Raw genomic sequence first — 26155 nt, forward strand, 5'->3', positions numbered from 1 at the left:
TTTAAAACAAGACTGAAAACTTTTATGTTTACTTTAGCTTTCAGCTAAATCTTAACTACATTGCACTTTTAACTTTTGCACTTTTTATAATGCATTTTTAATTTGCTTTTCTCTTCTTTTAATTCTTCTATTTTATTTCATTTTATTGTATGACATGTATTTATGTGAAGCACTTTGAGTCTGCCTCGTGTATGAAATGTGCTATATAAATAAAGTTGCCTTGCCTTGCCTTGAATGGTGGTGCTGGCTCGAAGGGCTGAATGGCCTCCTCCTGCACCTGTTATCTATGTCTATGTATCGCTACATGCTGAGAAAACTATATTCAGCACTCTCTTCACTCTACCTGCTGTACTTGCACTTGGCTTGGTTGTATTGATGTATAGCATTACCTGACTAGATTGGATAGCATGCATGCAAACAGAATATTTTCACTGTTTCTCAGTACATGTGACAATAATAAGTGTTTTAATAATAACTCTGAATGCTAACCCTAAAGCTAAAGTGCGAGAATAAGTCGCGTTTAATGTCAACAACGGTGTATTCTGTCAAAAGGTGTCGACATTGTGTCCATCCAGAATCAAGAAGAGAATGTACCCTTGGGGTTGAACAGTGGGAGAGGGACAATTGTTGTGAGTTAGCGCATTGTTTAGATGCCGCAGGGAATAAGTTACAGCAACAGCCTGGGGACTATTGTCAGGGCAAGTCGAGGATGGCAGCCGGGTCTCCCTCCCTCCGTGCAGTGTGTGGGTAGATCCGGCACGTGGCCTGACAGCAACAATATTCCGGTCCCCAGGGCAGTGACGTTTACACCCAGAGATGTTCACACGGTCACTCTCAGTCCGGGTCTGGGTGCCTCCAGCGACTTCAGTTCCTTCTTCCCGGACGACCTGAACTCATTCTCCCCCAGCCTGAAACAAGTCGAGGAATAAAGGAAATAAACAGGTTAAACAACAGTGTCAATAACAGGGACTGGGGTTAATATTTCAACAACACTTTACAGAACAAAATCACAGGAGAAAGAAGCCCACGGATGGATGGATGGATCCCCTGATATTTTATCACATTAAACATTAACACAAACACTCACCTGATCCACATCAGTCTCGGGAGGGTCAGTATGAGGTTGCGGAGAGCGGGGACACACAGGTCTGTGAGGGAGTTGTGTGTCAGGCGCAGATCCGTCAGTGAGGGCTTTTTACTGAGAGCGGAGACGAGATCCTCGGCTCCAGAATCTGTGAGACCGACACCGTTCAGCCTGGAGATGAGAGAGAGTGAGGGTGAGGGACACAGAGAGACAGGAGACGGTGTAAATCCCCAGTGTGTATCGGTGACACAATTACTGATCATATTAATGTTCAATGTCAGACACCCAGTGAGTGTAAACACAATCTCTCACAGTCTGGAACTTACCCCAGTCTCTGTATTTTACAGTCCAGGTTCCTCACAGCTTCAGACACCAGTTTCACTCCGGAATCTCCCAGTTTATTCCCACTCAGGTACAGCTCCGTCACCGTGTGGTTTGTACTGAGAGCGGAGGCGAGATCCACGGCTCCAGAATCTGTGAGACCGACACTGTTAAGCCTGGAGATGAGAGAGAGTGAGGGTGAGGGACACAGAGAATCACAGGACTAGCAAGCTGCTTTTAAGCTCAAATACATCTCCTGACTTCATACAGACATGACGGACTGGTCTGTAGGCTTTTTTGGGGCCTTGTGCCAGAGAAAAAGCATTTTCTGCTAGGATGCAAAATGCAATTTTTGGCCTTTTGCAAGGTCCAGCTAGCTCCTTTTAAGCTGAAATACATCTCCTGACTTCATACAGACATGAGGGAATGCTTTCTGCACTTTTACAGGCCTTTGTGGGGCTTAAAATGCATTCTCAGCCAGGCAGGCAGCAAAATCCATTTTATGGCCTTTTCCCTGGCTTGGCAAGGTGCTTTTAAGCTCAAATGCATCTCCTGGGTTCATACAGGCACGAGGGAATGTGGTTCCTTTATCTTGACAGGAACGGGGTACTGATTGGGGACGATCAGCCATGATCTGATTGAATGGCGGTGCTGGCTCGAAGGGCCGAATGGCCTACTCCTGCACCTATTGTCTATTGTTTATTAACCTTTTGGGAATCCTGCACCAATACTCCCAAGTCCCATTGTATCTCTGATTTCTGGATTGTCCAGCCTGGAGATGAGAGAGAGTGAGGGTGAGGGACACAGAGAGCGAGACAGGAGACGGTGCAAATTGCCAGTGTTTATCGGTGACACAATTACTGATCATATTAATGTTCAATGTCAGACACCCAGTGAGTGTAAACACAATCTCTCACAGTCTGGGACTTACCACAGTATCTCTATTTTACAGTCCGGGTTCTTCAGAGCTTCAGACACCAGTTTCACTCCGGAATCTCCCAGGTCGTTGTCTCCCAGTCTAAACACAAACAGACAGAGTAAGAAACAAACCCCGGCCGACGAGGCTGAGATAGATAACTTCTCCCAAACGGATATTTATGGAAACACCTCAGCACATTATTGAACAAATCTCTGTGGATGTGGTGTTTGGTGACTTTCACCATTTATTCTCATTCCCCGACCGACGACCGGGTAATGTTCCCCGTGCAGAGAACGGCGACAGGGCAGGCAGGCAGGCAACACGCGTGACCCGGGGGAGGGGGTCGATCACCAGTGACCCGGGGGAGGGGGGGTAAAATAGGAGGGGTGCCCCCGTGCACAGTGACGGCCGCTCGGCCCCATCGAAGGGGTGCTGGACGAAATAACAAAATAGTGAAACAATTTTACAGTTCAGTGTTAGCGTCAAACGGACAGTTACCTCAAGTGCTGACACTTGTGCAGAGCCGGTCCCAGCCGCTGGAGACCTTCACACTGAATGCGGCAGCTATCCAGATCGAGGTGTTTGATTGTATCACAGAGCCTGATGGTATGAGACAGGACCGTACAGTCAATCGGGGTCAGTACCAGTTCACGGAATGAAAGTGTTTTCACAGATCCCAGTGTCTGCTGAGCCAGTGCAGGATTCTGAGACTCAAACAGGTAGTGCATCGTGTTCAGGAGCCTCCGTTTATCAGCTTCACTCTTTGTGTTTCCAGCCCGGCTTTTAACCTCCCCCTTCACCCAGTCATTCACTCGGCCGGTTGTTTGATGAGGGAATTTACCCAGAAACTCCTCCAGGATCCCAACTTCCCGTGGGGAGGAGAGACCAGCGACAAAACGGACAAATACTTCAAATCGCCCGTCTGTCATGCTGTGGACTTCAGACAGGTGTTTCACGATATTCTCGGGATCTACAGTCAGGAATTGTGCGAGTGCGGCTACAAACTCTTGGATGGTGAGGTGCGGGAAGGTGTACACCACGCTCCGGGCTGAATCCTCTCTCTCCAAAAGTTCCATCAGGAACCCGGACAGGAACTGGGAAGGCTGCAGATTGTGTTTGATCAAATCTGCATCTGTGAACACAATATTCTTCTCGGCCACTCCAGTGTAGGCCATCTGACCAAGCTTCAGTAACACTTCACGAAGGTTCTCAATCTCACGGCCGTGGTTTTTCAGGATGTTGTAAATAAAGTAGCAATATAGTTGTGTGATGGTCTTGGGAACTTGCTGTGGGTCCCAGTGTGTTTGTGTGAAGAAGGGGCCCAATGTCAGGACAAGGATCCAGCAGTAGGAGGGGTTGTAGCTCATGGTGTACAAGATCTCGTTCTCCTTCACGTGTTTGAAAACAGCTGCTGCCACCGTCTGATCTTCAAAATACCTGGTGAAATATTCCTTCCGTTCCTCACCAACAAATCCCAGGATTTCAGCCCGGACACTGATCTCTGCCTTTTCCAGTAAATGTAACGCAGTGGGGCGGGTGGTCACTAGCACTGAACACCCTGGGAGCAGCTTGTGCTGGATTAAACTATACACAATGTCAGACACTTCACACCGGGATTCAGGATCTGGGCACTGGTGCTGAGGTTCTGTATCTCTCCGACTGTCAGCAAAATCGATTCTGCCCTTGAATTCATCCAGACCATCGAATATAAACAGCAATCCCTCTGGGTTCTTCCAGACCTCTCCTAGCATATTCCCAAAGTATGGATACTGTTCCAGAATCAGTTCCCTCAGGTTTATTCTGTCTTTAATCATTTTCAAATCCCGGAATTTGAAACTGAAGACAAACTGGAATTGTTGGTATATTTGCCCCGTGGCCCAGTCATGAACAATCTTTTGCACCATTGTTGTTTTTCCGATCCCCGCGACTCCGGCCACTGTTGCTGAACTCCCAGATCTGGATTTACTCCGGGAAAAGCTGCTGTGGACCAATTGATCAGTCCTGATTTTTTCCAGTTTTTCCCGGAGACATTTCTCTATCCACTCTTCATGGTCCCTGCCTCTTGCCAGCAGCTCTTGTTCCACCAGTGTCCGATCTCGAACAGTGGAGATAATTGTGAGCTCAGCGTATCGATCACGCAGCAGGAAATTCTTAACCTCCTCCGACATCAGGATGGTGTTCACTCTCAGTGTTTCAGTCTGTGCTCGCAGAGTCTCCTTGTGTTTCTGTTGAACATCTTGCACGGGAAAAGGCAGATAATGGACACAATGTTAGATGGCTCAACTCAAAACTCAACATTACACAGTGTGTCAGGTCCCATCTAGGAGTGTGTGGGGTAACACAGTGTGTCAGGACTCTATCCAGGAGTGTGTGGGGTTACACAGCGTGTCAGGGACATCCAGGAGTGTGTGGGGTTACACAGTGTGTCAGGACTCTATCCAGGAGTGTGTGGGGTTACACAGTGTGTCAGGGAATCTATCCAGGAGTGTGTGGGGTTACACAGTGTGTCAGGACTCTATCCAGGAGTGTGTGGGGTTACACAGTGTGTCAGGACTCTATCCAGGAGTGTGTGGGTTACACAGTGTGTCAGGACTCTATCCAGGAGTGTGTGGGGTTACACAGTGTGTCAGGACTCTATCCAGGAGTGTGTGGGGTTACACAGTGTGTCAGGACTCTATCCAGGAGTGCGTGGGGTTACACAGTGTGTCAGGACTCTATCCAGGTGTGTGTGGGGTTACACAGTGTGTCAGGGACATCCAGGAGTGTGTGGGGTTACACAGTGTGTCAGGACTCTATCCAGGTGTGTGTGGGGTTACACAGTGTGTCAGGGATATCCAAGAGTGTGTGGATTACACAGTGTCAGGGACATCCAGGAGTGTGTGGGGTTACACAGTGTGTCAGGACTCTATCCAGGAGTGTGTGGGATTACACAGTGTGTCAGGACTCTATCCAGGAGTGTGTGGGGTTACACAGTGTGTCAGGGACTCTATCCAGGAGTGTGTGGGGTTACACAGTGTGTCAGGGACTCTATCCAGGAGTGTGTGGGGTTACACAGTGTGTCGGACATCCAGGAGTGTGTGGGGATACACAGTGTGTCAGGACTCTATCCAGGAGTGTGTGGGGTTACACAGTGTGTCAGGACTCTATCTAGGAATGTGTGGTTTACACAGTGTGTCAGGACATCCAGGAGTGTGTGGGGTTACACAGTGTGTCAGGACTCTATCCAGGAGTGTGTGGGGTTACACAGTGTGTCAGGGACATCCAGGAGTGTGTGGGGTTACACAGTGTGTCAGGGCCCATCCAGGAGTGTGTGGGGTTACACAGTGTGTCAGGACTCTATCCAGGAATGTGTGGTTTACACAGTGTGTCAGGACTCTATCCAGGAGTGTGTGGGGTTACACAGTGTGTCAGGACATCCAGGAGTGTGTGGGGTTACACAGTGTGTCAGGACTCTATCCAGGAGTGTGTGGGGTTACACAGTGTGTCAGGACTCTATCCAGGAGTGTGTGGGGTTACACAGTGTGTCAGGACTCTACCAGGAGTGTGTGGGGTTACACAGTGTGTCAGGGACATCCAGGAGTGTGTGGGGTTACACAGTGTGTCAGGGACATCCAGGAGTGTGTGGGGTTACACAGTGTGTCAGGACTCTATCCAGGAGTGTGTGGGGTTACACAGTGTGTCAGGGCCCATCCAGGAGTGTGTGGGGTTACACAGTGTGTCAGGACTCTATCCAGGAGTGTGTGGGGTTACACAGTGTGTCAGGACTCTATCCAGGAGTGTGTGGGGTTACACAGTGTGTCAGGGACATCCAGGAGTGTGTGGGGTTACACAGTGTGTCAGGGACCATCCAGGAGTGTGTGGGGTTACACAGTGTGTCAGGGCCTCTATCCAGGAGTGTGTGGGGTTACACAGTGTGTCAGGGACATCCAGGAGTGTGTGGGGTTACACAGTGTGTCAGGACTCTATCCAGGAGTGTGTGGGTTACACAGTGTGTCAGGACTCTATCCAGGAGTGTGTGGGGTTACACAGTGTGTCAGGACCCATCCAGGAGTGTGTGGGGTTACACAGTGTGTCAGGACTCTATCCAGGAGTGTGTGGGGTTACACAGTGTGTCAGGACTCTATCCAGGAGTGTGTGGGGTTACACAGTGTGTCAGGGACTCTATCCAGGAGTGTGTGGGGTTACACAGTGTGTCAGGACTCTATCCAGGAGTGTGTGGGGTTACACAGTGTGTCAGGGACTCTATCCAGGAGTGTGTGGGGTTACACAGTGTGTCAGGGACTCTATCCAGGAGTGTGTGAGGTTACACAGTGTATCGGACATCCAGGAGTGTGTGGGGATACACAGTGTGTCAGGACTCTATCCAGGAGTGTGTGGGGTTACACAGTGTGTCAGGACTCTACCAGGAGTGTGTGGGGTTACACAGTGTGTCAGGGCCCATCCAGGAGTGTGTGGGGTTACACAGTGTGTCAGGACTCTATCCAGGAGTGTGTAGGGTTACACAGTGTGTCAGGGACATCCAGGAGTGTGGGGTTTCACAGTGTGTCAGGGCCCATCCAGGAGTGTGTGGGGTTACACAGTGTGTCAGGGCCCATCCAGGAGTGTGTGGGGTTACACAGTGTGTCAGGGACATCCAGGAGTGTGTGGGGTTACACAGTGTGTCAGGGCCCATCCAGGAGCGTGTGGGGATACACAGTGTGTCAGGGCCCATCCAGGAGTGTGTGGGGTTACACAGTGTGTCAGGGACATCCAGGAGTGTGTGGGGTTACACAGTGTGTCAGGACTCTATCCAGGAGTGTGTGGGTTACACAGTGTGTCAGGACTCTATCCAGGAGTGTGTGGGGTTACACAGTGTGTCAGGACCCATCCAGGAGTGTGTGGGGTTACACAGTGTGTCAGGACTCTATCCAGGAGTGTGTGGGGTTACACAGTGTGTCAGGACTCTATCCAGGAGTGTGTGGGGTTACACAGTGTGTCAGGACTCTATCCAGGAGTGTGTGGATTACACAGTGTGTCAGGGACATCCAGGAGTGTGTGGGGTTACACAGTGTGTCAGGACTCTATCCAGGAGTGTGTGGGGTTACACAGTGTGTCAGGAACATCCAGGAGTGTGTGGGGTTACACAGTGTGTCAGGACCCATCCAGGAGTGTGTGGGGTTACACAGTGTGTGAGGGACTCTATCCAGGAGTGTGTGGGGTTACACAGTGTGTCAGGGACATCCAGGAGTGTGTGGATTACACAGTGTGTCAGGACTCTATCCAGGAGTGTGTGGGGTTACACAGTGTGTCAGGGACATCCAGGAGTGTGTGGGTTACACAGTGTGTCAGGACTCTATCCAGGAGTGTGTGGGTTACACAGTGTGTCAGGACTCTATCCAGGAGTGTGTGGGGTTACACAGTGTGTCAGGACTCTATCCAGGAGTGTGTGGGGTTACACAGTGTGTCAGGACTCTATCCAGGAGTGTGTGGGGTTACACAGTGTGTCAGGACTCTATCCAGGAGTGTGTGGGGTTACACAGTGTGTCAGGACTCTATCCAGGAGTGTGTGGGGTTACACAGTGTGTCAGGGACATCCAGGAGTGAGGAAATATATAATAAAATTGCTCAAATGATACGTTCTTAAGGAACTTGTGTTAAGTTGCAAGAGAAGGGTTTGGAGTTGGGACTTTCAGAAATACATGCCTCCACAAAGAAATAAAGAACAAAGAACACACACAGGAGAACAGATGGCTTATCATAACATGGAAAGGTTGATCTGAATAGGCATATCTTTATTTATTGCTTTGAAGCAATAATCATGCTGTGAGAAGTAGTAGTTGGTTTAGGTTGCTGTTTATAATGGAAGTTGTAAATAGGATCTTTCTCCATGACATGGGCACCATCCTTCTTCCTTTGTGACATATCTCAGAGTTTGGCTGTGTCATTTAAGGCGATTTATGGTTGCCTATGTTGGATTGTAGGCACCAAGGGTAGATAATAGTCTGTGAGATGGTTTGTGCTGTTTACATGTGTTTATGTTGAGATAAGAGATAAGGCATAGGTGATGGTTGTGTGACCTTTGCAAAAGGTTTTCTTATGGTTACCAGAAACTGAGAAAGTAACTCTGTTTTGATAATCTTTCATTTGTTGTGAGGAATGCTTTTAGTGAAGAGGCTTTTACATTCTTTTCTTCCAGAGATAGTAGGGGGAGGTTGTAAGGAAATTAATTGTGACGTGTATTGTGTTTAATTATGATTGTAAGTATTAGACTTTGTTTAAATCGGAAGTTTTAGAAATAACTTTCTCTTCCAAAAGTGAAAATATGTTTTGTATGTATGTGTTGTGTGATTGCTGTATTATGTATATATTCTGAGAACTAGTTGTATATCTGTGGTTTTGCTTTATTGAAATAAAATGATTTTGAGCAAAGAGGTTGAAGAAACCACAGAGGGGAAGCAGGTTGTAAAGGGGCTGGAAAAGGGAAAATCATGTGACTATACGTGTTGTCAATCAATGGAAAGGATTTAGTTGATTGGTTAATGCAAATAAGTTAAATGTATGGTAAACCATAATGATTGGTTAATAGTTTGCCACTCCTTTTGTACTATCCTTGTCTTTTACCTATATAATGTGTTACATTTATGCCAAAGTCAGTAATTCTTTCGACCTGCCCCAGAGTTTCTAACTCTGTGTTGGAAGGTTTAAAGAATTATCCAGCGCTGACAGAATAAAGAATTGATTTAGCAGCAATGGTTTGACTCAAGTTTTCTTGAATTAGACTGGCAAAAATAACTCATTTTAACAGGAGTGTGTAGGGTTACACAATGTGTCAGGACTCTATCTATGAGTGTGTGGGGTTACACAGTGTGTCAGGACTCTATCCATGAGTGTGTGGTTTACACAGTGTCAGGACATCCAGGAGTGTGTGGGGTTACACAGTGTGTCAGGACTCTACCCAGGAGTGTGTGGGGTTACACAGTGTGTCAGGTCTCTATCCAGGAGTGTGTGGGGTTACACAGTGTGTCAGGGACTCTATCCAGGAGTGTGTGGGGTTACACAGTGTGTCAGGAATCTATCCAGGAGTGTGTGGGGTTACACAGTGTGTCAGGGACATCCAGGAGTGTGTGGGGTTACACAGTGTGTCAGGACTCTATCCAGGAGTGTGTGGGGTTACACAGTGTGTCAGGACATCCAGGAGTGTGTGGGGTTACACAGTGTGTCAGGACTCTATCCAGGAGTGTGTGGGGTTACACAGTGTGTCAGGGACTCTATCCAGGAGTGTGTGGGGTTACACAGTGTGTCAGGACTCTATCCAGGAGTGTGTGGGGTTACACAGTGTGTCAGGGACTCTATCCAGGAGTGTGTGGGTTTACACAGTGTGTCATGACTGTATCCAGGAGTGTGTGGGATTACACAATGTGTCAGGGATCCATCCAGGAGTGTGTGGGGTTACACAGTGTGTCAGGACTCTATCCAGGAGTGTGTGGGGTTACACAGTGTGTCAGGGACTCTATCCAGGAGTGTGTGGGGTTACACAGTGTGTCAGGGAATCTATCCAGGAGTGTGTGGGGTTACACAGTGTGTCAGGGACATCCAGGAGTGTGTGGGGTTACACAGTGTGTCAGGACTCTATCCAGGAGTGTGTGGGTTACACAGTGTGTCAGGAACATCCAGGAGTGTGTGGGGTTACACAGTGTGTCAGGACCCATCCAGGAGTGTGTGGGGTTACACAGTGTGTGAGGGACTCTATCCAGGAGTGTGTGGGGTTACACAGTGTGTCAGGACTCTATCCAGGAGTGTGTGGGGTTACACAGTGTGTCAGGGACATCCAGGAGTGTGTGGATTACACAGTGTGTCAGGACTCTATCCAGGAGTGTGTGGGGTTACACAGTGTGTCAGGGACTCTATCCAGGAGTGTGTGGGGTTACACAGTGTGTCAGGACTCTATCCAGGAGTGTGTGGGGTTACACAGTGTGTCAGGGACTATCCAGGAGTGTGGGGTTACACAGTGTGTCAGGGACTCTATCCAGGAGTGTGTGGGGTTACACAGTGTGTCAGGGACTCTATCCAGGAGTGTGTGGGGTTACACAGTGTGTCAGGGACATCCAGGAGTGTGTGGGTTACACAGTGTGTCAGGACCCATCCAGGAATGTGTGGGGTTACACAGTGTGTCAGGGACTCTATCCAGGAGTGTGTGGGGTTACACAGTGTGCCAGGGACTCTATCCAGGAGTGTGTGGGGGTACACAGTGTGTCAGGACTCTATCCAGGAGTGTGTGGGGTTACACAGTGTGTCAGGGACATCCAGGAGTGTGTGGGGTTACACAGTGTGTCAGGACTCTATCCAGGAGTGTGTGGGTTACACAGTGTGTCAGGACTCTATCCAGGAAGTGTGTGGGTTACACAGTGTGTCAGGGAACATCCAGGAGTGTGTGGGGTACACAGTGTGTCAGGACTCTATCCAGGAGTGTGTGGGGTTACACAGTGTGTCAGGACTCTATCCAGGAGTGTGTGGGGTTACCCAGTGTGTCAGGACTCTATCCAGGAGTGTGTGGGGTTACACAGTGTGTCAGGGACCTATCCAGGAGTGTGTGGGGTTACACAGTGTGTCAGGACCTATCCAGGAGTGTGTGGGGTTACACAGTGTGTCAGGGACTATCCAGGAGTGTGTGGGATTACACAGTGTGTCAGGACTCTATCCAGGAGTGTGTGGGGTTACACAGTGTGTCAGGACTCTATCCAGGAGTGTGTGGGTTACACAGTGTGTCAGGACTCTATCCAGGAGTGTGTGGGGTTACACAGTGTGTCAGGACTCTATCCAGGAGTGTGTGGGATTACACAGTGTGTCAGGACTCTATCCAGGAGTGTGTGGGGTTACACAGTGTGTCAGGGACTCTCTCCAGGAGTGTGTGGGGTTACACAGTGTGTCAGGACTCTATCCAGGAGTGTGTGGGGTTACACAGTGTGTCAGGGACATCCAGGAGTGTGTGGGGTTACACAGTGTGTCAGGGACTCTATCCAGGAGTGTGTGGGGTTACACAGTGTGTCAGGGACATCCAGGAGTGTGTGGGGTTACACAGTGTGTCAGGACTCTATCCAGGAGTGTGTGGGGTTACACAGTGTGTGAGGGACATCCAGGAGTGTGTGGGGTTACACAGTGTGTCAGGACTCTATCCAGGAGTGTGTGAAGTTACACAGTGTGTCAGGACCCATCCAGGAGTGTGTGGGGTTACACAGTGTGTGAGGGACTCTATCCAGGAGTGTGTGGGATTACACAGTGTGTCAGGACTCTATCCAGGAGTGTGTGGGGTTACACAGTGTGTCAGGGACATCCAGGAGTGTGTGGGATTACACAGTGTGTCAGGACTCTATCCAGGAGTGTGTGGGGTTACACAGTGTGTCAGGACTCTATCCAGGAGTGTGTGGGTTACACAGTGTGTCAGGACTCTATCCAGGAGTGTGTGGGGTTACACAGTGTGTCAGGGACATCCAGGAGTGTGTGGGGTTACACAGTGTGTCAGGACTCTATCCAGGAGTGTGTGGGGTTACACAGTGTGTCAGGGACCCATCCAGGAGTGTGTGGGGTTACACAGTGTGTCAGGACTCTATCCAGGAGTGTGTGGGGTTACACAGTGTGTCAGGACTCTATCCAGGAGTGTGTGGGGTTACACAGTGTGTCAGGACTCTATCCAGGAGTGTGTGGGGTTACACAGTGTGTCAGGACTCTATCCAGGAGTGTGTGGGGTTACACAGTGTGTCAGGACTCTATCCAGGAGTGTGTGGGGTTACACAGTGTGTCAGGACTCTATCCAGGAGTGTGTGGGGTTACACAGTGTGTCAGGACTATCCAGGAGTGTGTGGGGTTACACAGTGTGTCAGGGACTCTATCCAGGAGTGTGTGGGGTTACACAGTGTGTCAGGGACTCTATCCAGGAGTGTGTGGGGTTACACAGTGTGTCAGGGACATCCAGGAGTGTGTGGGGTTACACAGTGTGTCAGGACTCTATCCAGGAGTGTGTGGGGTTACACAGTGTGTCAGGGCCCATCCAGGAGTGTGTGGGGTTACACAGTGTGTCAGGACTCTATCCAGGAGTGTGTGGGGTTACACAGTGTGTCAGGGACTCTATCCAGGAGTGTGTGGGGTTACACAGTGTGTCAGGACTCTATCCAGGAGTGTGTGGGGATACACAGTGTGTCAGGGACATCCAGGAGTGTGTGGGGTTACACAGTGTGTCAGGACTCTATCCAGGAGTGTGTGGGGTTACACAGTGTGTCAGGGACTCTATCCAGGAGTGTGTGGGTTACACAGTGTGTCAGGACTCTATCCAGGAGTGTGTGGGGTTACACAGTGTGTCAGGGACTCTATCCAGGAGTGTATGGGGTTACACAGTGTGTCAGGGACTCTATCCAGGAGTGTGTGGGGTTACACAGTGTGTCAGGACTCTATCCAGGAGTGTGTGGGGTTACACAGTGTGTCAGGGACATCCAGGAGTGTGTGGGGTTACACAGTGTGCCAGGGACATCCAGGAGTGTGTGGGGTTACACAGTGTATCAGGGACTCTATCCAGGAGTGTGTGGGGTTACACAGTGTGTCAGGGAATCTATCCAGGAGTGTGTGGGGTTACACAGTGTGTCAGGACTCTATCCAGGAGTGTTTGGGTTACACAGTATGTCAGGGACATCCAGGAATGTGTGGGGTTACACAGTGTGTCAGGATTCTATCCAGGAGTGTGTGGGGTTACACAGTGTGTCAGGGACTCTATCCAGGAGTGTGTGGGGTTACACAGTGTGTCAGGACCTCTATCCAGGAGTGTGTGGGGTTACACAGTGTGTCAGGACTCTATCCAGGAGTGTGTGGGTTACACAGTGTGTCAGGAACATCCAGGAGTGTGTGGGGTTACACAGTGTGTCAGGACCCATCCAGGAGTGTGTGGGGTTACACAGTGTGTCAGGGACTCTATCCAGGAGTGTGTGGGGTTACACAGTGTGTCAGGACTCTATCCAGGAGTGTGTGGGGTTACACAGTGTGTCAGGGCCCATCCAGGAGTGTGTGGGATTACACAGTGTGTCAGGACTCTATCCAGGAGTGTGTGGGGTTACACAGTGTGTCAGGGACATCCAGGAGTGTGTGGGGTTACACAGTGTGTCAGGACTCTATCCAGGAGTGTGTGGGGTTACACAGTGTGTCAGGGCCCATCCAGGAGTGTGGGGTTACACAGTGTGTCAGGGACATCCAGGAGTGTCGGGGGTTACACAGTGTGTCAAGACTCTATCCAGGAGTGTGTGGGGTTACACAGTGTGTCAGGGACTCTATCCAGGAGTGTGTGGGGTTACACAGTGTGTCAGGACTCTATCCAGGAGTGTGTGGGGTTACACAGTGTGTCAGGGACATCCAGGAGTGTGTGGGGTTACACAGTGTGTCAGGGACATCCAGGAGTGTGTGGGGTTACACAGTGTGTCAGGACTCTATCCAGGAGTGTGTGGGGTTACACAGTGTGTCAGGGACTCTATCCAGGAGTGTGTGGGGTTACACAGTGTGTCAGGGACTCTATCCAGGAGTGTGTGGGGTTACACAGTGTGTCAGGACTCTATCCAGGAGTGTGTGGGGTTACACAGTGTGTCAGGGCTCTATCCAGGAGTGTGTGGGGTTACACAGTGTGTCAGGACTCTATCCAGGAGTGTGTGGGGTTACACAGTGTGTCAGGACTCTATCCAGGAGTGTGTGGGGTTACACAGTGTGTCAGGGACTCTATCCAGGAGTGTGTGGGGTTACACAGAGTGTCAGGACACTATCCAGGAGTGTGTGGGGTTACACAGTGTGTCAGGACTCTATCCAGGAGTGTGTGGGGTTACACAGTGTGTCAGGACTCTCTCCAGGAGTGTGTGGGGTTACACAGTGTGTCAGGGACTCTCTCCAGGAGTGTGTGGGTTACACAGTGTGTCAGGACTCTATCCAGGAGTGTGTGGGTTACACAGTGTGTCAGGGACATCCAGGAGTGTGTGGGGTTACACAGTGTGTCAGGGACTCTGTCCAGGAGTGTGTGGGGTTACACAGTGTGTCAGGGACATCCAGGAGTGTGTGGGGTTACACAGTGTGTCAGGGACTCTATCCAGGAGTGTGTGGGGTTACACAGTGTGTCAGGGACATCCAGGAGTGTGTGGGGTTACACAGTGTGTCAGGACTCTATCCAGGAGTGTGTGAGGTTACACAGTGTGTCAGGACCCATCCAGGAGTGTGTGGGGTTACACAGTGTGTCAGGACTCTATCCAGGAGTGTGTGGGGTTACACAGTGTGTCAGGACTCTATCCAGGAGTGTGTGGGGTTACACAGTGTGTCAGGGACATCCAGGAGTGTGTGGGTTACACAGTGTGTCAGGACTCTATCCAGGAGTGTGTGGGGTTACACAGTGTGTCAGGACTCTATCCAGGAGTGTGTGGGTTTACACAGTGTGTCAGGACTCTATCCAGGAGTGTGTGGGGTTACACAGTGTGTCAGGGACATCCAGGAGTGTGTGGGGTTACACAGTGTGTCAGGACTCTATCCAGGAGTGTGTGGGGTTACACAGTGTGTCAGGGACATCCAGGAGTGTGTGGGTTACACAGTGTGTCAGGACTCTATCCAGGAGTGTATGGGGTTACACAGTGTGTCAGGACTCTATCCAGGAGTGTGTGGGGTTACACAGTGTGTCAGGGACATCCAGGAGTGTGTGGGTTACACAGTGTCAGGGAATCTATCCAGGAGTGTGTGGGGTTACACAGTGTGTCAGGGACTCTCTCCAGGAGTGTGTGGGTTACACAGTGTGTCAGGACTCTATCCAGGAGTGTGTGGGGTTACACAGAGTGTCAGGACACTATCCAGGAGTGTGTGGGGTTACACAGTGTGTCAGGGACTCTATCCAGGAGTGTGTGGGGTTACACAGTGTGTCAGGACTCTATCCAGGAGTGTGTGGGTTACACAGTGTGTCATGGACATCCAGGAGTGTGTGGGGTTACACAGTGTGTCAGGACTCTATCCAGGACTGTGTGGGGTTACACAGTGTGTCAGGACTCTATCCAGGAGTGTGTGGGGTTACACAGTGTGTCAGGACTCTATCCAGGAGTGTGTGGGGTTACACAGTGTGTCAGGACTCTATCCAGGAGTGTGTGGGGTTACACAGTGTGTCAGGGACATCCAGGAGTGTGTGGGGTTACACAGTGTGTCAGGGCCCATCCAGGAGTGTATGGGGTTACACAGCGTGTCAGGGACTCTATCCAGGAGTGTGTGGGGTTACACAGTGTGTCAGGGACATCCAGGAGTGTGTGGGGTTACACAGTGTGTCAGGACTCTATCCAGGAGTGTGTGGGGTTACACAGTGTGTCAGGACTCTATCCAGGAGTGTGTGGGGTTACACAGTGTGTCAGGGACTATCCAGGAGTGTGTGGGGTTACACAGTGTGTCAGGACTCTATCCAGGAGTGTGTGGGGTTACACAGTGTGTCAGGACTCTATCCAGGAGTGTGTGGGGTTACACAGTGTGTCAGGGACTCTATCCAGGAGTGTGTGGGGTTACACAGTGTGTCAGGACTCTATCCAGGTGTGTGTGGGGTTACACAGTGTGTCAGGGACATCCAGGAGTGTGTGGGGTTACACAGTGTGTCAGGACTCTATCCAGGAGTGTGTGGGGTTACACAGTGTGTCAGGGACATCCAGGAGTGTGTGGGGTTACACAGTGTGTCAGGACTCTATCCAGGGTGTGTGGGGTTACACAGTGTGTCAGGGACCATCCAGGAGTGTGTGGGGTTACACAGTGTGTCAGAGACTATCCAGGAGTGTGGGGGTTACACAGTGTTTCAAGGACTCTATCCAGGAGTGTGTGGGGTTACACAGTGTGTCAGGGACTCTATCCAGGAGTGTGTGGGGTTACACAGTGTGTCAGGACTCTATCCAGGAGTGTGTGGGGTTACACAGTGTGTCAGGGACTCTATCCAGGAGTGTGTGGGGTTACACAGTGTGTCAGGACTCTATCCAGGAGTGTGTGGGGTTACACAGTGTGTCAGGACTCTATCCAGGAGTGTGTGGGGTTACACAGTGTGTCAGGGACTCTATCCAGGAGTGTGTGGGGTTACACAGTGTGTCAGGGACTCTATCCAGGAGTGTGTGGGGTTATACAGTGTGTCAGGACTCTATCCAGGAGTGTGTGGGGTTACACAGTGTGTCAGGACTCTATCCAGGAGTGTGTGGGGTTACACAGTGTGTCAGGGACTCTATCCAGGAGTGTGTGGGGTTACACAGTGTGTCAGGACTCTATCCAGGAGTGTGTGGGGTTACACAGTGTGTCAGGGACATCCAGGAGTGTGTGGGGTTACACAGTGTGTCAGGGACATCCAGGAATGTGTGGGGTTACACAGTGTGTCAGGATTCTATCCAGGAGTGTGTGGGGTTACACAGTGTGTGAGGGACTCTATCCAGGAGTGTGTGGGGTTACACAGTGTGTCAGGACTCTATCCAGGAGTGTGTGGGGTTACACAGTGTGTCAGGACTCTATCCAGGAGTGTGTGGGGTTACACAGTGTGTCAGGGACATCCAGGAGTGTGTGGGATTACACAGTGTGTCAGGACTCTATCCAGGAGTGTGTGGGGTTACACAGTGTGTCAGGGACATCCAGGAGTGTGTGGGGTTACACAGTGTGTCAGGACTCTATCCAGGTGTGTGTGGGGTTACACAGTGTGTCAGGGCCCTATCCAGGAGTGTGTGGGGTTACACAGTGTGTCAGGGACTCTATCCAGGAGTGTCTGGGTTACACAGTGTGTCAGGACTCTATCCAGGAGTGTGTGGGGTTACACAGTATGTCAGGACTCTATCCAGGGGTGTGTGGGGTTACACAGTGTGTCAGGGACATCCAGGAGTGTGTGGGGTTACACAGTGTGTCAGGGACTCTATCCAGGAGTGTGTGGGGTTACACAGTGTGTCAGGGACTCTATCCAGGAGTGTGTGGGTTACACAGTGTGTCAGGGACTCTATCCAGGAGTGTGTGGGGTTACACAGTGTGTCAGGACTCTATCCAGGAGTGTGTGGGGTTACACAGTGTGTCAGGGACATCAAGGAGTGTGTGGGGTTACACAGTGTGCCAGGGACATCCAGGAGTGTGTGGGGTTACACAGTGTGTCAGGAACTCTATCCAGGAGTGTGTGGGTTACACAGTGTGTCAGGAACATCCAGGAGTGTGTGGGGTTACACAGTGTGTCAGGACTCTATCCAGGAGTGTGTGGGGTTACACAATGTGCGAGGGACTCTATCCAGGAGTGTGTGGGGTTACACAGTGTGTCAGGACTCTATCCAGGAGTGTGTGGGGTTACACAGTGTGTCAGGAACATCCAGGAGTGTGTGGGGTTACACAGTGTGTCAGGACTCTATCCAGGAGTGTGTGGGGTTACACAATGTGCGAGGGACTCTATCCAGGAGTGTGTGGGGTTACACAGTGTGTCAGGGACATCCAGGAGTGTGTGGGGTTACACAGTGTGTGAGGGACTCTATCCAGGAGTGTGTGGGATTACACAGTGTGTCAGGACTCTATCCAGGAGTGTGTGGGGTTACACAGTGTGTCAGGGACATCCAGGAGTGTGTGGGGTTACACAGTGTGTCAGGACTCTATCTGGGAGTGTGTGGGGTTACACAGTGTGTCAGGGACTCTATCCAGGAGTGTGTGGGGTTACACAGTGTGTCAGGGACATCCAGGAGTGTGTGGGGTTACACAGTGTGTCAGGACCCATCCAGGAGTGTGTGGGGTTACACAGTGTGTCAGGGCCCATCCAGGAGTGTGTGGGATTACACAGTGTGTCAGGACTCTATCCAGGAGTGTGTGGGGTTACACAGTGTGTCAGGACTCTATCCAGGAGTGTGTGGGGTTACACAATGTGCGAGGGACTCTATCCAGGAGTGTGTGGGGTTACACAGTGTGTCAGGACTCTATCCAGGAGTGTGTGGGTTACACAGTGTGTCAGGGACTCTATCCAGGAGTGTGTGGGGTTACACAGTGTGTCAGGGACATCCAGGAGTGTGTGGGGAATCACTGCATAGACATTCTCACCTGGGTGAGCACTGGATTTCATAGATCTCGTCCACAACCTGATACATTGCAAAACCTTGTACAATGAATGGCTGGAGGAGTTGAAATAATGCAGTGTAATAGTTCCAGTGTATGTCAGAGATCGAGTGATCTGGGAACTACTATCTACCTCTTTGGTTACACTCGGACTATCCTAGATCGGACTTTCATCGTTTTACCTTGCACTAAACGTTATTCCCTCATAGTTTATCTATACTGTAAATCTCGATTATAATCACGTATTGTCTTTCTGCTGACTGAATAACACGCAACAAAAGCTGTTCACCGTACCTCAGTACATGTGACAATACACTAAACTAAGCTAAACCTGACTCTACACACAAAGAAGCAATCCATAGTGAATCCCCGTGTCAGTCTAACAATTGTTTAGCCTTTAATCTTCTGATTTCCCATTCTGCAAAGCTCTGAACAGTTTCAGTATTACATCAATTCTAACAAGTCATTGGTGTGAACTGTACATTTCAACACTCACATTCCATATGAGAGGGTAATTCAGTTAAACCTCTGAGGATGTTCATGTATTCTTCTGGGTCAGGACCTGTTCAAATCAACGAACATTCATTAAACCAGACTTGAATAACATAGTTAACTCCAGAGTTTCAATGTGATATTCAGTTCAGTGTTGATTTACCGTACCGAGCTCCTGGATTTCTTTCAGTATTTTGTTCAGTTTTGGCAATTCATTCTGCATTTTCACAAAGGATTCCCACATCACCCGCCGGGCATGGTGACCCTTCCCCATCACCAGACTGAGGAAGAGTGTGGAACTGTCTCTGCGGTTTCCATTTACCACCAGCTCAGCGACACTCTGTGAAGAGCAACAATGAATATATGGAGAAGTGAATGAGACAATGCTAATGGGGAGGGATTAGCCGTTCAGTGATGGGATATTCCGGTAGTTTTGAGCACAGTGACAGGCATTGATTTTCCTCTTCATACACCCATGACACTGTGCTGACAAACTGTGTACTCCCAGAGTCCAGGCAGTGTCCGAGAACACAGCAGAGTACAGCACGGGAACAGGCCATTCAGGCCAATGATGGCTGTGTTGAAATTGATGTGAAATTAATCCAATTCCTTTCGGCCTCACATGGACTGTATCCCACTAGGAATAGACGTGTCCAGTCCAACCTGCATTTCTTCCTGCTCTGCATTTGGAAGCTATTATGTTCTTTCATCTACATTCTTGCCCTCTGAGCCCACATTCACTAATTGACCAGATAACGTTTCTATTTCTATACCTGCCCCAGTTTTACCCAATCAAAGACATTCCTCTCTTGTACATTTCCTGCAGCTCATCCCCACCTTTCGCTGCAAATTATCTCGGCTTTGCTTCCCACAGATGCGTAAATAACTGACCTGCTGAATATTTTTTTAATACCGTAGATTTTAGTAAATGTACTTTTGTTTATTTTATTTGTCAATTGAATGATAAGCAAACAATTTAATGTCTTAGAGTAATTCAGCAGGTCAGACAGCATCTCTAAATACTGAGTTTTTAAGAAGGAACTGCAGATGCTGGAAAATCGAAGGTACACAAAATAGCTGGAGAAACTCAGCAGGTGCAGCAGCATCTATGGAGCGAAGGAAATAGGCTTTTAAACGTTGCCTATTTCCTTCGCTCCATAGATGCTGCTGCACCCGCTGAGTTTCCCCAGCTTCTCTAAATACTGAGTTATTTTGTGCAGCACATTGTGTGTTTGTGGATGTTTGTGTTAAATTTTTATTGTGTATTGTGTGTTCTTTCTCATTGTATCGCTGCTGACATATTCATTTCACTTGCACTTTATGTGCAATGTGACGAATAAACCCGTATTGTATTGTATTGTATTTTTGTAAACCAGCATCTGCAGTTCCTTGTGCTTGAGCAGAATGCCCTTTGTGGTTTAAGGAACTGAGCTAAATGTGACCAATGAAACTGATGACACTTGAGAAGTATTATCGTGTTTGATTCAGGTTTACAAGTTTACTGCTCCCTGACCGTTGTACTAAGATGCATGTGTAGGATGAACAGCTGGATCAGAATGGACCATTCTCAGAAATCCCCAGGTCACAGGTTTTATTCCTGATACCAGATCTACAGGACGCAAACTGATCAGAGATCAGTGCCTCCATTGCACTATTCAGTGCGAGGTGAGCGGACTGTGTCAAAGTTGGTTTCTTCAAAAGCAGATAGCAACAAAAATAGTCAATGGTAAACCATGGCAATCTTTAATTGATTCGTCAGACGGGAGTAGCAAAGATCTACAATGAGCACAAACGTTGCTCAGTGCTTCTCGGGCTCCCACTCACAGAACAAAGGAAAGTTAGCGCATTTATACATTTTTCTTATCAGTAAAATACTCCTATCAAGTCTGAATATGGCATGACTGAAAGATTCTGTAGCCTTTCAGAATATAGGAAAAGCTGGGTCCAAATCAAGCTCATCCAATAACAAGTTATTACTTATCTATGGAGCTTCAGTTATTTTATCAATCTTGGCTTCTTTATGGCCTTGAAAGAAGCAGATGTTATTACTGCAGGTTGCCATCTTAATGTCTTTATTGAAAAGACAACCTGTCCTCCATATTGTAACCCATATAATTTACAAAGTCATTCAGACTTGGCACAGAGCCATTCTTTTGTTCTACTAGAACATGCTTTTGTAGAAGAACGACTCCATTTTAGATTTGACTATTAGCTCTTCCCCCTAATGCCGTCAGTTCTGTGACAGGAAACAGAAGTCACCGTGTTCCTTCCACTTACCCCGTGTTCTTGTTCACTGAAACATCCCTGCTGTCTCATCATGAAGTCGAGGCTTTCAACCCTTTCTTCAATCGCCTGTTTCAGTCTCTCCCGATAGAATGTTGTCAGCTGGAACAATTGGTAGTCACTCCACAGTGTCAGGAGCTCAGAGAATGTAGGCGTTAGATCTGTGTGTACAAAGAGAGAAACTAAACACCATCTGAATCAGTCCCCTTGACTCCAGCTACAACAGCAACCCTCATCCTCACTGATCCTGCCCCCTAATTAGAATGATCAAAACAGAATATCGGAATAAGACAATGTTCTGGAGGAACTCAGTGGGTCAGCCACCATCTCTGGAGAATATAGACAGGTGACGTTTCAAGTCTGGACCTTTCTTCAGGATGATAGTGGTGGCGGTGAGTGGGGAGAAATGTGGACAAGAGGAGGGACAGTTCAAAGACTGGTAAATAAGGCGGATACAGGTGAGGGGAGTTTTTGATAGGCTGATAATTGGAGAAAGACCATCGCAAAGCAACCGCCAAACTCAGACCCTCTCTCACACCTCCCGCTGCTGAAAGACTCATCCATACCTTCATCTCCTCCCGACTGGACTATTGCAACTCACTTCTCCTTGGCATCAGCTCCACCTACATCAACCGACTCCAACTGGTCCAGAACGCAGCCGCCCGACTCATCACCCACACCAAATCCTGGCATCACATCACTCCAGTCCTCAAACAACTTCACTGGCTTCCCATCTCCCACCGGATCACCTACAAAATCCTGGTCCTCACCTACAAAGCCCTCCACCATCTGGCCCCCCCATATCTCACAGACCTCCTCTCTCCCTACCAACCCTCACGGTCCCTCAGATCGACATCAGCCGGTCTCCTCTCCATCCACAAGTCCAACCTCCGCAGTTTTGGGGACAGAGCCTTCTCCAGGGCAGCTCCCAGGCTCTGGAACTCCCTCCCCCCAACTGATCCGCAATTCCGTGTCCCTCACCATCTTCCAGTCCCGCCTCAAGACCCATCTCTTCACCTCTGCCTATCCTTAGCCCCACGTTCCCCTCCCTTTTCATCTGCATTAATTGCCTCATATTGTGTTTTGAATTGAATTTTGTCTTTACTTTGTGTACTAGTCATGTCTCTACTATTTATTTCATTCCCCTTACATGTTTTTCCTCTCCTTGCTAAATTTTTGTAAGGTGTCCTTGAGACTCTTGAAAGGCGCCCATAAATAAAATGTATTATTATTATTATTATTATATTGGTGGGACATTTATATCTGACGTAATTCTGCAACACACCGTCGTTTGTCCTCATTGGCGAGGCCACTGGATCTACTCCCTGGTCCGCTCCATCAGCCATGATGGTGACTGCCGTTTACACGTCCCGCTGCTCTGTAATACACAGATTAAAAGCTGGTATTAGACAACAATTGCAAGGAGCAGGACAGCACGTTCAGCTGATGACATCACATGCTATCAACTGTGTAGGAAAGAACTGCAGATGTTGGTTTCAATTGCAGAAAGACACAAAATGCTGGAGTAACTCAGCGGGACAAGCAGCATCTCTGGAGAGAAGAGGTTTTTTTTAAATGGGTGACATAGAAAATAGGTGCAGGAGTAGGCCATTCGGCCCTTCAAGCCTGCACCGCCATTCAATCTGATCATCCAACTCAGTATCCTGTACCTGCCTTCTCTCAATACCCCCTGATCCCTTTAGCCACAAGGGCCACATCTAACTCCCTCTTAAATATAGACAATGAATTGGCCTCAGCTTCCTTCTGTGGCAGAGAATTCCACAGATTCACCACTCTCTGTGTGTGCAAAAACATCTCATGTTTTCTCATCTCGGTCCTAAAAGATTTCCCCCTTATCCTTAAACTGTGACCCCTCGTTCTGGACTTCCCCAACATCGGGAACAATCTTCCTGCATCTTGCCTGTCCAACCTCTTAAGAATTTTGTAAGTTTCTATAAGATCCCCCCTCAATCTTCTAAATTCTAGCGAGTACAACCCGAGACTATCCAGTCTTTCTTCATATGAAAGTCCTGCCATCCCAGGAATCAGTCTGGTGAACCTTCTCTGTACTCCCTCTATGGCAAGAATGTCTTTCCTCAGATTAGGAGACCAAAACTGTACGCAATACTCCAGGTGTGGTCTCACCAAGACCCTGTACAACTGCAGTAGAACCTCCCTGCTCTTATACTCAAATCCTTTTGCTATGAATGCTAATATACCATTTGCTTTCTTCACTGCCTGCTGCAACTGCATGCCTACTTTCAATGACTGGTGTACCATGACACCCAGGTCTCGTTGCATCTCCCCTTTTCCTAATCGGCCACCACTCAGATAATATCTAAGCCGCAATTTTAGTACAGGTAGTTACTTAAGTTATGTCGGATGGAAGCTGCATACCCAAATCCCGTTGTACTTATGTACATTGACAATAAAATATATTATTATTATTATTATCCTGCAGTGGTCAATAGATTTGTGCAAATTTCACATTTCCACTCACATACACAATAGTCCCAACTCATTTGAATAATAAAATGAGAACTGACATGTACAAAATGCATGGTACACAAAAATGCTGGAGAAACTCAGCGGGTGCAGCAGCATCTATGGAGCGAAGGAAATAGGCAACGTTTCTGGCCGAAACCCCTCTTCAGACCACTTTGTACAAAATGCATTCTGTGTTGCAAATCTGAAATCCTCAAAGTATCCTTTCTTACATAGAAACATAGACCATAGGTGCAGGAGTAGAGGCCATTCGGCCCTTCGAGCCTGCACCGCCATTCAATATGATCATGGCTGATCATCCAACTCAGTATCCTGTACCTGCCCTCTCTCCATACCCCCTGATCTCTTTAGCCACAAGGGCCACATCTAACGCCCCTGTCCCACTTAGGAAACCTGAACGGAAACCTTAGATAATATCTAAGCCTAAATTTTAGTAGTTACTTAAGTTATGATGTCGGATGGAAGCTGCATACCCAAATCTCGTTGCACTTATGTGCAATGACAATAAAATATATTATTATTATTATTATTATTATTATTATTATTATTATTATTATTATTATTATCCTACAGTGGTCAATAGATTTGTGCAGATTTCACATTTCCACTCGCATACGCAATAGTGTCAAATTTTTATGCTTTATCTGATGGGATAAATTGCAGACTTGATTTTTAAAATCTCAAAATTTTGTGACATTGCTACTTACTATCCTTCTGCTGCAACTTCTCCTGGGATCAATGTGACCAGAGGGTGATAAAAATGTGCAACTCTCCTTACAGAAGGCTCAGGAACGCCTTGACTCTGGCAATTGAGGAGGTTTTAGCAGCAAAAATAACTGAAACAGGAAATAACAAGCTGGTGGTTTCATTATGAGATAATTCCCTGAACATTCAGCCATTTTGTAAATGTAAAACAAACTGGGACATTTGCTTTGATTCCAGCAACACATGAAGTGTTGGTTGCAACTTTATACAAGTGCAACTTTATACAAGTGCAGCTTTATACAAGTGCAGCTTTATACCAGTGCAACTTTATACAAGTGTAGCTTTATACCAGTGCAGCTTTATACCAGTGCAACTTTATACCAGTGCAACTTTATACCAGTGCAACTTTATACCAGTGCAACTTTATACCAGTGCAGCTTTATACCAGTGCAACTTTATACCAGTGCAACTTTATACAAGTGCAACTTTATACAAGTGTGTGGACAGCATGAATCTCCACCAACACAAACACAGCAGCATCTGTTGCTCAACATGACATTTCTGCTGCAAACTATCACTAGGACACATTTACACACAACAATAACTTCAATGCGCTGCTGACAAGACAAGAGCAAATCACATGCAATGGGGGGGATTTAACCCAAGTCTCTCCCCAAGTTTAGAGCCGTGAACTGGGGAGCGGCGGGCAAAATACTCACCGATGGATGGATGTCAATCTGCTGTCGTCGCTCCCCGGCCCCGAGTCTCCCCGCCCGCCCGGACTGCCGGTTCCTAAAATGACTGCCAGTAGTTAAGATGGCCGCCTGTGGCTTCACTCCCATTGACTTCAATGGGAGGCTGCCAGTAGTTAAGATGGCCGCCTGTGGCTTCAATGGAGCCGCTGTTCACCGCTGGGAACGTGTGTGTCGGGTCCGTGAAGCCCCGACGGAGCGAGATCCCCAACACGTGTTGCCTCACACACTCCCCGATAAACTCATCTTCCCCCCCGGTCAACGCCGGTCCCGCCAAACACCATCGATACAGATCAATAATGTTTCATCGCCCGTCGCTCGGTCCCCGCGCACATTCCACAACATTCCCGCCCCCGCCCCGGACCCAACTGTCGCCGCTCCCGCTCCCGCCCGGCTTCAAACGGCTTTCAATGTGTCGTCACCAACGGCCGCTCCCGTCCCCGGGTAACGGCGCGGGCGGGGGGCGGGGCCCAGTGACGTCAACACACAACTCCCCACCCCCGCGCACATTCCAGAACATTCCCGTCCCCGGGTAACGGCGCGGGCGGGGGCGGGGCCCAGTGACGTCAACACCCAACCCCCCCCCCCCCCGCGCACATTCCAGAACATTCCCGTCCCCGGGTAACGGCGCGGGCGGGGGCGGGGCCCAGTGACGTCAACACACAACACACCCCCCCCCCCCCCCCGCGCACGTTCCAGAACATTCCCGTCCCCGGGTAACGGCGCGGGCGGGGGGCGGGGCCCAGTGACGTCAACACACAACCCCCTCCCCCCCCCCCCGCGCACATTCCAGAACATTCCCGTCCCCGGGTAACGGCGCGGGCGGGGGCGGGGCCCAGTGACGTCAACACACAACCTCCCCCCCCCCCCCCCCCCCGCGCACATTCCAGAACATTCCCGCCACAGACCAACTGTCGACGCCCGTTCCCCCGCTCGCCCACTCACTCGCGCCCGATGATGATGATGATGATGGTGATGATGATGATGGTGACGGAGCCGCTTCCAGAACATTCTCCACCGGCGGCCACTCGCTTC

At 49.2% G+C, this 26155-nt stretch overlaps 1 protein-coding gene and 1 long non-coding RNA gene across 2 annotated transcripts; both read right to left on the reverse strand.

Moving 5' to 3' along the window:
• Nucleotides 1-729: 729 nt before the first annotated feature.
• Nucleotides 730-18939, reverse strand: LOC116969833 (NACHT, LRR and PYD domains-containing protein 3-like). The gene is made up of 6 exons (XM_033016614.1): nt 18880-18939; nt 3854-4560; nt 2831-3610; nt 1411-1559; nt 1088-1255; nt 730-908 (listed from the first exon to the last, which is right to left on the reverse strand). Exons 1-6 carry the CDS (start codon nt 18923-18925, stop codon nt 821-823), a joined length of 1938 nt encoding a protein of 645 aa, XP_032872505.1. The 5' UTR covers nt 18926-18939; the 3' UTR covers nt 730-820.
• A 206-nt stretch (nt 18940-19145) lies between these two features.
• On the reverse strand, nt 19146-21327 carry LOC116969834. Its single transcript, XR_004410931.1, has 2 exons — nt 21153-21327; nt 19146-19215 (listed from the first exon to the last, which is right to left on the reverse strand). It is a non-coding gene; the product is annotated as an uncharacterized LOC116969834 (long non-coding RNA).
• Nucleotides 21328-26155: the final 4828 nt, after the last annotated feature.

This window comes from Amblyraja radiata, unplaced genomic scaffold (assembly GCF_010909765.2).
Source record: "Amblyraja radiata isolate CabotCenter1 unplaced genomic scaffold, sAmbRad1.1.pri scaffold_141_ctg1, whole genome shotgun sequence".
Taxonomy (NCBI): Eukaryota; Metazoa; Chordata; class Chondrichthyes; order Rajiformes; family Rajidae; genus Amblyraja; species Amblyraja radiata.

Coding starts and splice junctions, on each gene's coding strand:
- LOC116969833 (XM_033016614.1), bottom strand. CDS start 18,925: ATGAACATCCTCAGAGGTTTAACTGAATTACCCTCTCATATGGAAT. Junction 1,256..1,410: donor TGTAAAATACAGAGACTGGG/GTAAGTTCCAGA, acceptor TCTCATCTCCAG/GCTGAACGGTGTCGGTCTCA. Junction 909..1,087: donor CCGAGACTGATGTGGATCAG/GTGAGTGTTTGT, acceptor GACTTGTTTCAG/GCTGGGGGAGAATGAGTTCA.